A 13,533-nucleotide genomic window follows, 5' to 3' on the forward strand; every position below is an offset into this window, starting at 1 on the left:
TTTTGTATATATTCATGAAATATTACTCTACCACATTAGTCCACATGCTTATTTCCCTTTCAGATACGGTTCTGCATCTCTCAGCTTGTCCAGAAATGCATGTGTAAAGTGTGACCTTTGGTGGTGGCTCAAAGAATGAAATACACTCTTATACTCCAAAAATGATCCTAATTCCTTGTTTACACAACCCCTTTTTACAACATCTCTATATTTCTTAGACTTAAACCAGTTGTCTTTGTTACTGTAGCCTAGGCTAGGCTTGACCACTATGTTATAGAAGGCTGTTCCAAAGGACCAAAGGACCCTGCTATGTAGCCTAGAAATGCAGCCTACATTCTGAGCAATTTGGAGGACGCAACTGATGTATCCTTCCCAGTCCACAGTTTTTTGTGCACACACAATGTGAAGGTGGTAAAAAAAAAAGAACACCATGAAAATTGGTGGAAAACAAAGCCTTTGGAGCAATGAATGAAGCGGGACTATTGCAAGAGGCAGGACCTTTCCGGTGACGCCACCAGCCTGGGCTTTGGAAAGCAGATTGTGTTATTAAGACTCACCAAAGATAAGCATGCTCTGTTCTGATTGGCTGCCGTGTATTGTGCCTCATTCAAAAATCCCTCAGAGCTGAAACACTCCTGAGAGCTGCAATATGAATTGGAGGGGCAAAACTGTGGTATCCTGAATAGGCGGAGATATGTAAATGAGTGGGTTCTTGAGACATCAGAGAAACAGTGATTTACTCCAAACTCTTTGGGGCTGTGATGGTAACAGAGCAGTAAAGGTAACAGTGGTTGACAGCTTTTCCTATAGTTCTGTAACAACGGACTCTCCTGAGGAGATAAATCCACCTAAAATCAACTTCACCTTCATTCGGAGAGAGAAGAGGTCAATTTGGCGATGATATAAATGAATGAGACTGACGCGGAAACTGCATTATGCAACACACACACTCACAGTAACATGCGTGCACACACACATACATAGACGAGCAGTCTCTGCATGGCCCGGCCTTTGAATTATTCAAATCAGATTAGAGAGAGAGAGAGAGAAAGAGAGAGAGAGCAAAAGAGAGACAGAGAGAGGGAGAGAGAAAGAGAGAGAGGGTGAAGTGATGGAGGGGCCATTGTCGTTGTTTTGACACTGAAGTGGCCAGACAAGCATTTACAGACAGATTTAGTGCTTTGAGACACTTGAGATTCGGCCTGTGGATGCACTGCAGGGTAATACAGGGCTTAATTAACACTCTGATATGGATTTAATTGCCAGTTTTGATTTAACATGCAGGACCAAAGAGAAGCAGGAAAGGCCAAAGGTGAATGTATAATACACTGAACATTGTGCGGGGCGGGGATCACTGATTTCTTTAAATATTTACATAATTAAGGTATTTAGATGTGAACAAAGATATTCAGAGAGCTTTAATGTGAAGAAATATCAGAAGGTTGTGAGAAAGGTGTTGGAAGTTGTTGGAATGACTGTTGTTTCACCACTCGCTGTAGTGTCTTGCGCTCTGTGCTCTGTGCAGTTCCCATCCCAAACTGGACACACACACAGCTTGTCTGGTCCCTGTAGAGAGGTACTGTCAACAGAATAGGACTATTTGGTGCAGATAACCATGAACCTAATGCCAGACATTGGCTTGAAGTGTATAAAGCCCCCCAGCGTTGAGCTGTGGAGTAGTGGAACTGTGTTCTCTGGAATGATGGTTGGTGCTCCATCCAATACTTTTGGGATGAGTTGGGAAGTTGAGGATAAGGTGGTGTGCTGATCATCCAACATTCTGACCTCACTAACATTCTTGTCACTGGATGCAATTCCTCACAGATCCTCACAGCAATGCTCTAAAATCTAGTAAAAGCCCTCCCTGGACAGTAGAGACAGTTACTCCAACAAAAGCAATAGAAACTCCTTCAAAATGCCCTTGATTTAGGAAGAAACAATAAATAAGCAGGTGTCCCAATACTTTTGTCCATACAGTGTAGCTTCCTATAGATTTTTTTAAAGTTTGGACATTCCTGATTGAATGGGTTCAGGTGGCTTTGCTTCGTGGAAGGAAGCCAAGTGCCCCCTCTAAAGTGTGGAGCCAGGAATGATAGATGACAGGGTTAAAGGGGATGTGACGGGGTGGTGGAGGATTGCGCAGACTTGACATAGACACATGGACAAGGTAGAGATGGAGTTTATAGGACGTTAGATTAGGGAAGAGTGGCTTCAGGCCACTCTTCACTTATCCTTTGTGTGTCTTCTCAGACATTGCTCTTCAACTGACAGTAGTACACAATAGTCCCCTGAGCGTGGGCGTCTCTATTTAATCAGTCCCGTAAAACATTTAGTGCAAGTGTGGAAAATGATGCATGCACACGCAATCAGCTTTTTAGGAGCTGAAGGTGTGTGTATGTTGAGTTTATAATGCTAAGGCTAGATTGCATTAGCTTGTGATACTGTCAATGCCTGTAGGCCTCATTCAGACTTGTGTTTCTTTCATGCAACACTAATGTACACTGGCTCAAAGCTGCATGAAAAGAACATGGTCATAAAGAGGCTTTGCGGCTAGCAGGCTGAGTGAGTGCTGGCAGGTGCTCTATTATGTTGTCTAAGCAACTTCTCTCTGCAGTAATGAGCCACGTGGGCTGGTAGGATGCTAGTCTGTTTAAATAAGGACGGATTCTCATAGCCTCTAGAACGACCAGTCTATATGTTGAGGAGTTTGAACCAGATTGGGTTTGATGGAATAGTCACTATTCTTGACTTTAGACCTTAACCCACATTTATTCATGAGCATCTTCTGATTGAAACATCTAATAACATGATAATTCCACTTTCAAACCTTGTGCTACCCAGTTTGTGTCGGAGAGGAGAAGTCTGGGCTCTAGAAATGTTCAGGTTTAACTAATACATAAGTACAGTAATGAAGTACAATAAAGTTCAGTATTTATTCTGAATGCCACAATCCCCAATATCTGCTCAAAAACCTGCAACTTCTACCTTCTAGTAGCTGCAAATATTCTGGGTCCTCTACAGATATCATTGATATATTTCTTTTGTTCTCAGGTTTTTAATCACAGACAGACCTACTGCATAAACAAAAGTTCTTGGGGAATTCAATACACTATATGGGCAAACGTTTTCAGGATTTTGGATGACCATCACCATACCTCACCCCAAAAATATCGGATGGAGTACCATCATTCCAGAGAACACAGTTCCACTGCTCCACAGCTCAATGCTGGAGGGCTTTATACCCCTCAAGCCCATGCCTGGCATTAGGCATAGTGCCAACATGTCTCCAGAGAGTCCTATTTTATTGTCAGGAACTAGACAAGCTGTGTGTGTGCATTTGCACATCTGTGCAATTTAAAGTACCTGAATGCATTTATTAAAAGGGGTGTCCACAAACTTTTGGACATATAATGTTTGTTTATTTCTTTCTTTATTGGTTATGTGCTGATCATTTTCAGTGGATGTGGGTTTAAGCTGTAGCTGTCTTAAAGTGAAGCCATTAGGTGCAACTTACTGGGAAATGTGCTAATCAAATGTACACGGTCTAAGCTAATTTAGCAGCCTCATCAGAGCTTTCAGGACATGGGTGTCCACTCGTATTATAATATACACATCAGGGTCCCTTTCAGGATTGAATAAACAAACAGCAAGTCTGATTAAAGTTTCTGTAAGCAGTGGGATTTTAAATGATATGAAACTTACCTTTTCGCACAGAAGGAGCCTTTCAGATGTATACAGACACTATATGGACAAAAGTCTTGGGACATCTGCTTATTCATTGTTTTTTTTGAAATGTTAAAGGATATTAAAAAAGGACACATACCCTGCTTTTTTGGTAACTGTCTCTACTATCCAGGGAACACTTTCTACTAGATTTTGGAGCACTGCAGTGTGGATTTGATTGCATTCAGCAACAAGTGTGTTACTGAGGTCATGATGTTGGATGATCACCACCCTACCTCACTCCCCAACTCATCCCAAAAGTACTGGATTTCAAACAACACAGCTCTACTGTTCCACAGCTCTTTATACTTTATACCCTTCTAACCCAACCCTTCGGTACCACCACATTAGGCATGGTACCGAAGGGTTCATGTTTATCTGCTCCAGAGAGTCCTATTCTTTTGGCAGTACTTCTCTACAGGGACTCGACAAGCTGTGTGTGTGTGTGTGTGTGTGTGTGTGTGTGCATTTGCGCATCTGTCTCAGCAATGGGTTCAACTTATTGTAGCCAAATGCGTTCATTAGAAGGGGTGTCCGCAAACATTTGGACATATAGCGTAAGCAGTCCCTTTTCAACACCATCTCATTTCCACTGAGTGCAGACTGAATGTTCTTATTAAATAGCAGCAGCAGCGCTGCACGTTTAGCATCTAATCCCATTAGCTTAATGCAACAATCAGATGCCGCGCTTTGGCAGGTATCGTCAGCATCTCATTAAGATCCCACTGGGTAAAAACTGCAGATGCACTGTTGATCCAGTGTCATCTGGTGCCTAGTCGCAGTGATTGGAATCATCAGCATCAATTGTTTTGTATTGAAAGATCAGTTTAATACAGGGTAAGAAGCCACTAGTGACCTGGCCGCCTTAACATTTTGCCTCTGGTAGTGAGAGAACTAGGAGTCTACACTGAAGTGAGGCTACATGCTCAATTTTTGATCACAGTTCAAACACACACATACTAGTGCTGTCAATTCACGTGTTACTGTTTGATTGGGTTGGACATCGGCCAAAAAAAGAATAACTCTGATCAGACCATTTAACAAATATGGTTGGTGTGGCGCAACAGATAACACCAATATCTACCAGTGATCTGTCACACCGTGTGGAAGACCGGGGTTTGATTATCAGCCTGGGTAACTATGCTGCACTACACCAGTAAGAGTCCTTAAGCAAGACTCCTAATACTATGTTGGCCCACCTCTGTAATATGAGTCACCTGCTAAGTAACTCTGGACAAGAGCATCAGCTAAATGTAGTAAAGTGTAAGTGTAAACAAATCTAACCTGAAACAGCACACACTAACACTGTAAGATCTGATGTTGTTAGCTGTGTGCTTCTGAATGTGGGGTAGTCAAGAGTGTGAGCAGGATGGTCTACTTTTAGATGCTCACCCTATGCCAACCATTCCCTCGAAGGAGGAAGGCTCTAAAAATCCTTTTAAAAGACTGAAGACTGACACATTCTCACATCTACAGACAATTTATCATTACTCACTTGCAGGACCACTGTTTGCAAGACTGCAACTAGATTCTTTTTGAAAGTATTTCCCATAATGCTACTGGTGGAAATTTGCAGAAAGATAAACTGTTGAACAATGGAACAGAAACAGAAGCAGCTTTTGGCCACAGCTGCCCTCATGTAAGCAAGCTTCCAAGAGAGCTCCCCTATTGGTTACCTACAATGTCCATGTCCATATTTCCTTTATTCATGTAGCTTTTAAGAATCTGTCGCTACTGATGTATTTAGTCTGTGATTACGTGTACCGTGATAAATATTGTGTAATGTGAAAATATTGTGATATAGTATAAATATATATGATATATGGATAAATATTGTGAGATAGTATTTTTACCATATCACCCAGCCCTAACTGAGACCAAGTATACTGCTATTTATTAGTTTTCACTTTCTTTTAACCACCACTAACGAGTACAGACTCATCCTCAAGCAATCCAAAATCAGTCATTTCACCTACCATTGTTTTGACTGGCTTTTGTTGGATTCCTAAAGAGTGAGCACTGAATGCTGACAATCACAGGATTAGATATCATAAAGAAAACAAAATATATATATATATATATATATATATATATATAAATATTAGTAACAGCATCAGTAGTAACAGTATCTTAGTCTCAGCCTTCTTTACACCCAATCTCCACTAATCATGGTCTTTCTTTGACTGGACAAGAGTAGTTTTGACTATAGTCCTAATACGCATGCATCTGAGGTACACTACATGTCTAAATGTATGCCCAATGGTGCCCCCCATCCAGTACTTTTGGGATGAGTTGAGGAGTTGGGCATGAGGTTGGGTGGTAATCATCCAACATCCTAACCTCACTAGCGTTTTTGTCACTGAATGCAATCAAATCCTCACAGCAATGATCCAAAAATCTTGTTGAAAGTCTTCCCTGGACATTAGAGACAATTACTCCAACAAAAGCACGAGAAACTCATTTTTAATACCGTTAAATGAGCAGGTGTCCCAATACTTTTGTCCATATTGTGTATTTCCTAGATTATGGTATATAAATATTTCAGATTCAGGATCAAATGCATCAACGTTCTTTATTTTTGTGACTTATATACAATAATATATAAACTTGTAGGCACACATGATGTTTTACAGGCATTTCATTAAAACAGTATTACATTTGTTTTACAATTCTGGCATAACAAACAGGCTTGAGTAACTTCAGCACTGAATCTAAGCACATCCCTTGCCCAAGTAACACATACCACCAACTCATACTGGCACAACTGGTGTGCCTATAGCTAGAGACATTTTTTTGGATATAGGTGTCTGGTCGTCTACTGCAGTTTCACTGTGGAGAAGTCTATTTGTCATTCTTTTACTTCTTCTGGTTACATCCATACTAGTGACATTCCTGTGACAATACAGCACTTAATAACAGATAAATAGCTTTACTGTCATACTGTGAGCAGTACTGATGTAAAGAAAGACAGCCAAAGCAGCAATAATAGACTAGCCAAAAAGCCAGATTCTACCATTATAATTACAAGACCCATCATGCTAAAATATACACATATATGTAATTCCTGTCAAAAGGTTGTACTCAGTTGATATTTGAGTTAGGTATATGGAAAACATACTGGATTGCTTGTTAAGCATGGTGTGGGAAAATTACAGAGGTTTTTTTGTTAGCTTTGCGTAGCCAGTTTTTGAAGCTCTGCTGCTTGAATCATGCAATTCTATCACCAGATTCTTCCTGGCTTCCTCCTTGCTTTATTCAACCATACTACTTCATTGATTACCACATTGATCTACTTGCAAAATAAAGGCCACTTTCTGAAAAGAATGATAAAATTTAAAAAATAATAATTTTAGTTGTTTAGTTTTGTGGGCAGTTAGTTGAACTACTGCATTCTATTTCAGGACTATTTCCATTGAACGGTGCTTAATTCTTGGAGCTGTTTATATTCCTTCACACTGTAACAGTACTGAATAGGTTACATTTCCCACTGCTCAATAAATGTATTGTCTGTCTCTGGACTTTAGTTTGACAAAACACTGATGGCTGGAACTGGAACATATCTTTTACAAGTCTGATCCAAGTTTTTTTAAATGAAAAAATGATCTTAACTGAGCTGTATTTGTGTTTTACATCTATACCATTCTGCTTTTGAGACTGAAGGCTGCTTTCACTTTGATGAAATCAGCTCAGTCAAACACAAAAGATTTAGCATTAAAACATATGCCCAAAACAAGTTACGTTGGTACTGAGCAGCACTTAAGATGTACTCTGTAAAATACTTATAAAAGTTATGAAACTAAGGATATTACTTCACAGTCAAATGCTTGGAATGTATAGGGTATTTTAGAGAGTAAGATTAGATATATCAACCAGTTCCTTTGTTCTTGCAAGTTATACGTAGAGCTTTTGGTACAATTTTTGCATTTTGTCCAAGTAGAACCAAGCAGATTGTTACCTTTACTTTAAGAAACGTTGCTATATAAACTGTATTGGCTGTTTTAGAAATATCAACGCAATTGACTGGCTCTGCTCTTTTTTTTTACTGTGCAGTTGATTCCAATTTTTATGTATCAAATTTCAACTTCAACTGCCTTTTTAAGTATCTTTTTTTATATTATGATACTTGAGCAACATTCACACATATTGCTTTGTGTAGCATGGGTTTGGGCGCAACATTTATCATGCAGAAACTTTGACTGCCTTTGATTTTCTGTCATATTCACAGTCGGTGGTTAGTAGTGCCAATCAACGGACCTTTAAGTTACCTGGACTTGAACTGTGCAGTCTTTGGAGAATGAGAGAAGTTGCCAGGCACTAAGCATTGCAGTTGGGTACTAAGATCTGGTGCAAACTTGCAGTGGGTGAAACTGAACCCATCCCCTGACAAGCATGGGATAGCATGTCTTTTGAAGCATCACTGTGTGAAAGTGGCTGAATCTGAGAATGGCTCTCCAAGGTTTTGTGTGAGTGTTGGTGAGGTCCAACTTAATAGTCAACCATCCTTTCACTTGCTGTGTCTCCAGTCCAGGGAAAATGTGTCATGGTTAAGCATGCGTCCCTCTCTTCGTCAGGTGTAAACGATGTTAGCCAGAACTGCTATGTCATGAGAATCTGTTGTCCTTGGTCTCTGTCCAAATGCAGAGTGCAGACACCCACTTTCTTCAGTTCACATAAGTACACACTTGCCCTTGAGCTTCTCGGCCCGTTTCTGCTGCTTGTTCTTTTTGCCGTCAATCTGGAGGCTGACAGTCCTGCGCTTCTCCAAGTTGAGCAGCTCCTGGAAGAGCTCCTTCACGTTGTGGTTCGTCTTGGCGGACGTCTCCATGAAGGCGCACTTCCACCTCTTGGACAGTGCCTCGCCGTCGTTGGTTTCCACTTCCCGGCCGCTTGTCTCGTCAGTCTTGTTGCCTACCAGCATGATTGGGATGCTCTCCACGTCGCCTTTGATCTGACAGATCTGCTCGAAGATGGGCTTCAGCTCCTCCAGGGACTGCTTGCTTGTGATGGAGTAGACCAGGATAAAGGCGTGTCCCTTGGAAATGGATAGACGCTGCATGGCAGGGAACTGGTGGCTGCCCGTGGTGTCGGTGATCTGCAGGGTGCAGATGCTCTTGTCACAACTGATTACCTGTCTGTAGGTGTCCTCAATGGTAGGGATGTAGCTCTCACGGAAGGTTCCCTTCACAAACCGCAGGACCAGGGAACTCTTCCCAACTCCTCCGGCCCCGAACACCACCACCCGATAATCGTTGCTCTGCTCAGGCATTGTTCTTTATGAAGTCTTAAAGGGAGATGAAACAAAAAGAGATAAAAAGGGGTCGTTCAGTGGTTCTTTAGTAAAGATAACAGTTTTATATAACCATTCAAATGTTATGACCGGTCAATGCTGTGTATGGCTCTTAACAGAACCATGTTAACAGGTTCTATATAGCACTAAAAGGATTCTGTCCGTGTTATATAGGACCATTTTGAGCATAGGAACATTAGCAAATACTTAACTTTTTGGTTCATATTCCAAATATTAGGCGGTCAAATGGTTTTGAAAGTGTTTATCATGAAGCAGGACTTTATGCACACTCTAAAAACGAGGTGCTACAAAAGGTTATTTAAATTGGTCCTCAGGGATCCTCAGATGCACCAGGTTTTTGCTCAAAACTAACAGGAACACAAAGGGACAGAGCACAAATGTGGACCATTTGAAGGGGGGTGGGGGTCCCTGAGGACCAATTTGGAAGTCATGTCCCAAAAGAACCACATTAGATAAAGAGGTTTGTGAGTGTGAGCAATCTTTTTACATCTGAAAGGATATCCTGAAAAGTCCTGTACCAATCTAAGGGTTGTTCAAACAACCCTCACTACAGCATTTAAGGTTTGGCACCTTGGTGTTAAAGAGTGTATTTTTCTTAAGAAACAATTTTTTAAATTTAGCTAAAGGTTACTAAAAAGGTTCCTCACATATATCTCAAATTTCACTCTACAGTAACTGAGAATACACCCAGGAGTGCCTAGCCAACAGTAACGTCCCTTAGCCTGGACCTGCACCATCTCTCTCTACAGCCATGCGCCAGACTGCGAGTGCAAGTACATACACAAGCTAGCTACACTCCCTGTCTTTCTTTCCTGATAAAAAAGGATGTTCATTTTTTTTTCGTTTAAACATTGCTGGATATGCTCTCCTTTGCTTTGGAGCGCTTCTTTTCTGGAACCAGCCCATCAGTTTCTCCTAAAAAGCCTTTATCGGTCAAAATGCAGGAATAGCAAAGCGTAGCTCGGTGCTCGTGGAGAGGATAGTTTGAGATTGGTGGAGACGCGCGTGCACAGGGGCAGGTTGGCGTTTTCTGTGCAATTCAGCCTAATACTTATTTTATTATTATTATTATTATTATTATTATTATTATTATATTTTAATAATAATATTTATATATTTATTTGATTATTTTTGAAGCTGTTGGGCTACTCCGCTGCTGGACTCTATCCTGCTGCTGCTGATGCAGGCAGGGAGGGAGCGATGCAGAGACGATGCCGCAAAGCTTAAAGCCACAGAGAGAGAGAAAGCCGTGTAGCGTCCTGTAAGTATGATGACGTCTATCCCACTTTTATTCACTTTTGCTTTATTCATTTTTAATTTAATTGAATAATTAAATTTAATACATTAATTAGGTAGGAACCTTCACTGACTTATTCTATTGCAATGCACAAAACAAACTCGAATAAAAACCGACAGGGCGTCGCCGGTAAATTACAAACACACACACACACACACACACACACACACACAAACCAGGGCCACTCACCTCGAAACCGCGGCGGATAGAGAGAACTTCACACGCCTGTCATGGTGCTGGACTAGGCGATAATGGGCGTTCGTGCTCTTCTTCCCCTCCTCATGTGAGGACTGGAGTCGGCGCTGGAAAACCCATTTCGAGCTCAGACTCTGATATTTAAAGGTGAAATAAAAAAAAATAAAAAATAAATAAATAAAACAGTCGCGCGGAGGGGAAATTCGCCTCCCTGTGCGACGTCACACTCGGTGACGTAAGGCGGAATCTCACCGCTCCACTGCGGGCGGGTTTGGTGTATTTTGCTTTGCTCCCACCCGTTTTCCGACAAGCCCCGCCTCCCGAGCGTCAGGACTGGCTGGTTGTAGCTCCTGCTGTGCGCTAGGATTGGCTGATAGTAGCCCAGCCTTTGCGCTACGATTGGCTGGTACTGCACATATTAAATCCGAAGGAGCCAGTGCTGAAGGAAAGCAGAATTGAAGCTCAGGGTGAAGACAGAGATCTGAAAGTACCTCCAGAGAGTAGAGTTATTGTGTGCAGCCTGTTTTCTACATTACATTAGAGGGAAAAAGAAAGAAAGCCATGCACTTTTAATGTTCAGACCCTTTTAGTCATGACTTTTAAATATGCAACAAAAATACTGTTCAGACATACACTGTCAGAAAAACAGGGGAAGCCCAGCGTACACATAATGTAAACATAACCTCAAACGTACGACAATAGTTTAACAGTCTTAAGGCTTTTGTTTGTTTAATGTTAATTTAATTTTCCTCTCTTTTGAAGAGACAAAAAATATGTTTTTAGGCTGTATTATGATGAAGTATTATGTAAACATTTATTCCCAGTCCATATAAATTAAGCTTTACAAAATATTGAATTCATTATTTTTTGAATGCCACAAAAATCTGCCTATTTAGCCTATCTCAGTTTAGCCCCACCCATTCACAGTGAAGTAATAAGGGGTGTTAGGACTGCAAATCAGAACAGAGGTCATTTACATCTAATCTATCTGTATTAACAGTGCAGGTACAACAAAAAATCTATTTAATTCTATGGATAAAGAGCTTTGGAAATGGTAATGGAAAGATGAATTATGAATGTGGCTTTATGTTGTTGGTACATAAAGCCACATAAAGCGAAATAAAGATTTTCTGTATCTACAGAAAACAAAAACAAACTAAATACAACAAAAAAAATTAGCTTTTGGACACATTAATGTCCCAACACTACATTCTCTTTTCACTTGTTGGTGCATTTGCTTAGCTTAACCCAAGAGTTCTACCATAGCATTAATGTAGACTTTAGGGAGAATGAACCTGATTTAACCTAAATTAATAAACCTTTTTTGAGTTGAGTTGAGAGTGTGTAATAAACTAAGCAGGGCAGTGGTACTACTCCAGGACCAGACCGGTTAACCTCTGTTCTCTACCCTGAGAGACAGGAAGAGGTTAATGCAGCCAAATGCTTGACTGCTTGTAAGTGAACGACTGGCCTATCCAAGTGCAGGAGGGCGGGCCCTGTGTGAATACGGGTGGAGAAACAGTGAAGAAACCCCCGCAGCGTGGGCTGCTTGCTAGGAAGCCAGCGCTGGGAGCATCTAATGTAAATGCGTTTAGAGCCACCATTTATCGTCAGGTAGATAATAAAAAATGAGAAATCCTGCGGCATCATTATGTAATGAAGAGTGTTGTGTAGATCTGTCGAAGCTGAAATGACAGCGGTGATCTAACAGTGGCGTAGGAGAAAAATGCAGTACATTGTAATTTATAAGTATAATGCAATACAAGTATATATATATATATATATATATATATATATATATATATATATATACACTGTGTGCAGAATTATTAGGCAAATGAGTATTTTGATCACATCATCCTTTTTATACATGTTGTCCTACTCCAAGCTCTATAGGCTTGAAAGCCAACCACCAATCAAGTAAATCAGGTGATGTGCATCTCTGTAATGAGAAGGGGTGTGGTCTAGCACCCCTTAGGTGGGGGGGTGTGGTCTAGCAGATAACCATAAACCTTTTGGCACCATACCTAATGCCAGGTGTGGGTTAGAGGGCTATGAAGCCCCCCCCCCAGCACAGAGCTGTGGAGCAGTGAAGCGGTGTTCTCTGGAATGATGGCTGGTGCTCCATCCAATGCTCTTGGGAGGAGTTGGGGAGCTGGTGATAAGGTGGGGTGGTGATCATGCAACATCCTGACCTCACTAATGCTACTGTTGCTGAATACAAACTAAAATCTAGTACAAAGCTTTCCCCGGACAATAGAGACAGTTCAGAGATTGGTTAGGACGTAGCTGCCTCTTTCCAGTCTCCTACCCTCCCACACACACACACACACACACTACAGATTTACAGAAGTGCCTTGTGATCGAGTGATTGTTGGCATTCATGGGGAAGTTGTCTCATGTCTTCTGTGCTTTCTTTAATAACATAATGGTAAATATTACAGGGGCTTTGGATCTGACATCTGCTGTGGTTTAAAATAGGGAACTCACAGTAGCTCAGACATCGAGTTCTTCCTCTTATGGGACTAGAGCTTCTCTACAGGCCTGCTGCAAATCCACACGGTTTACTTAGATGTTTCCTGAGTTTTTGTCTCTTTATTGGATATAAAACAAATGAATTAGTTAGTATTAGTAGTTAATAGATACTTGTCAATGCAAAACCTGTGTATCACAGAACAGAGGTGAGTGTTTGAAGGATTTACTGCCATGTAAAGTTTTTGCCCTCATTAAGGCCTCATTGTCACATGCAAGAGGGCCTTTCGTAGTCGCAGCATGAACTGTGCTGGGGATTAGTTCCCTTTAATGCTTATTATATAGGTCATGGCTGTGGCACAAAAACTCATTTCTCCAAAATGGCAACTTCACGAAGAAACTTAAACCTTCTTAAATTTAGTGGAAGTCAATGTAAACGTTTTTATTCCAGCTCGCTTTGGTGCATGTCTATTGGTCCATTCATAATTCAGATTAACAAACAACTGCCAGAGTCACAGTATGTCAAAAAGTTACAAAT

General features: G+C 41.0%; 2 protein-coding genes across 5 annotated transcripts in view; one reads left to right on the top strand and one right to left on the bottom strand.

The window, feature by feature from the left end:
* syk (spleen tyrosine kinase) overlaps positions 1–13,533 on the top strand; it is an 85,766-nt gene that overhangs the window by 36,840 nt on the left and 35,393 nt on the right. For 2 of the 4 annotated variants that reach the window (XM_072659665.1, XM_072659668.1), the window contains exons 1-2: positions 9,793–10,050; positions 10,169–10,292. The exons of 1 other annotated variant lie outside the window; for it this stretch is intronic. The gene's annotated coding sequence lies outside the window, so the exon portion shown is untranslated. Of the gene's footprint in view, positions 1–9,792; positions 10,051–10,168; positions 10,293–13,533 lie in introns of those variants that run through there. One more of the 4 variants, XM_072659666.1, reaches the window with a different exon arrangement.
* On the bottom strand, positions 6,277–10,657 carry LOC140537310 (GTP-binding protein Di-Ras2). Its single transcript, XM_072659672.1, has 2 exons — positions 10,518–10,657; positions 6,277–9,004 (listed from the first exon to the last, which is right to left on the bottom strand). Exon 2 carries the CDS (start codon positions 8,987–8,989, stop codon positions 8,390–8,392), a length of 600 nt encoding a protein of 199 aa, XP_072515773.1. The 5' UTR covers positions 8,990–9,004; positions 10,518–10,657; the 3' UTR covers positions 6,277–8,389.

The sequence above is a fragment of the Salminus brasiliensis genome, chromosome 16 (genome assembly GCF_030463535.1).
Source record: "Salminus brasiliensis chromosome 16, fSalBra1.hap2, whole genome shotgun sequence".
Taxonomy (NCBI): Eukaryota; Metazoa; Chordata; class Actinopteri; order Characiformes; family Bryconidae; genus Salminus; species Salminus brasiliensis.

Bases quoted from the DNA above. Each gene is read 5' to 3' on its own strand.
- LOC140537310 (XM_072659672.1), bottom strand. From the start codon at position 8,989: ATGCCTGAGCAGAGCAACGATTATCGGGTGGTGGTGTTCGGGGCCGGA.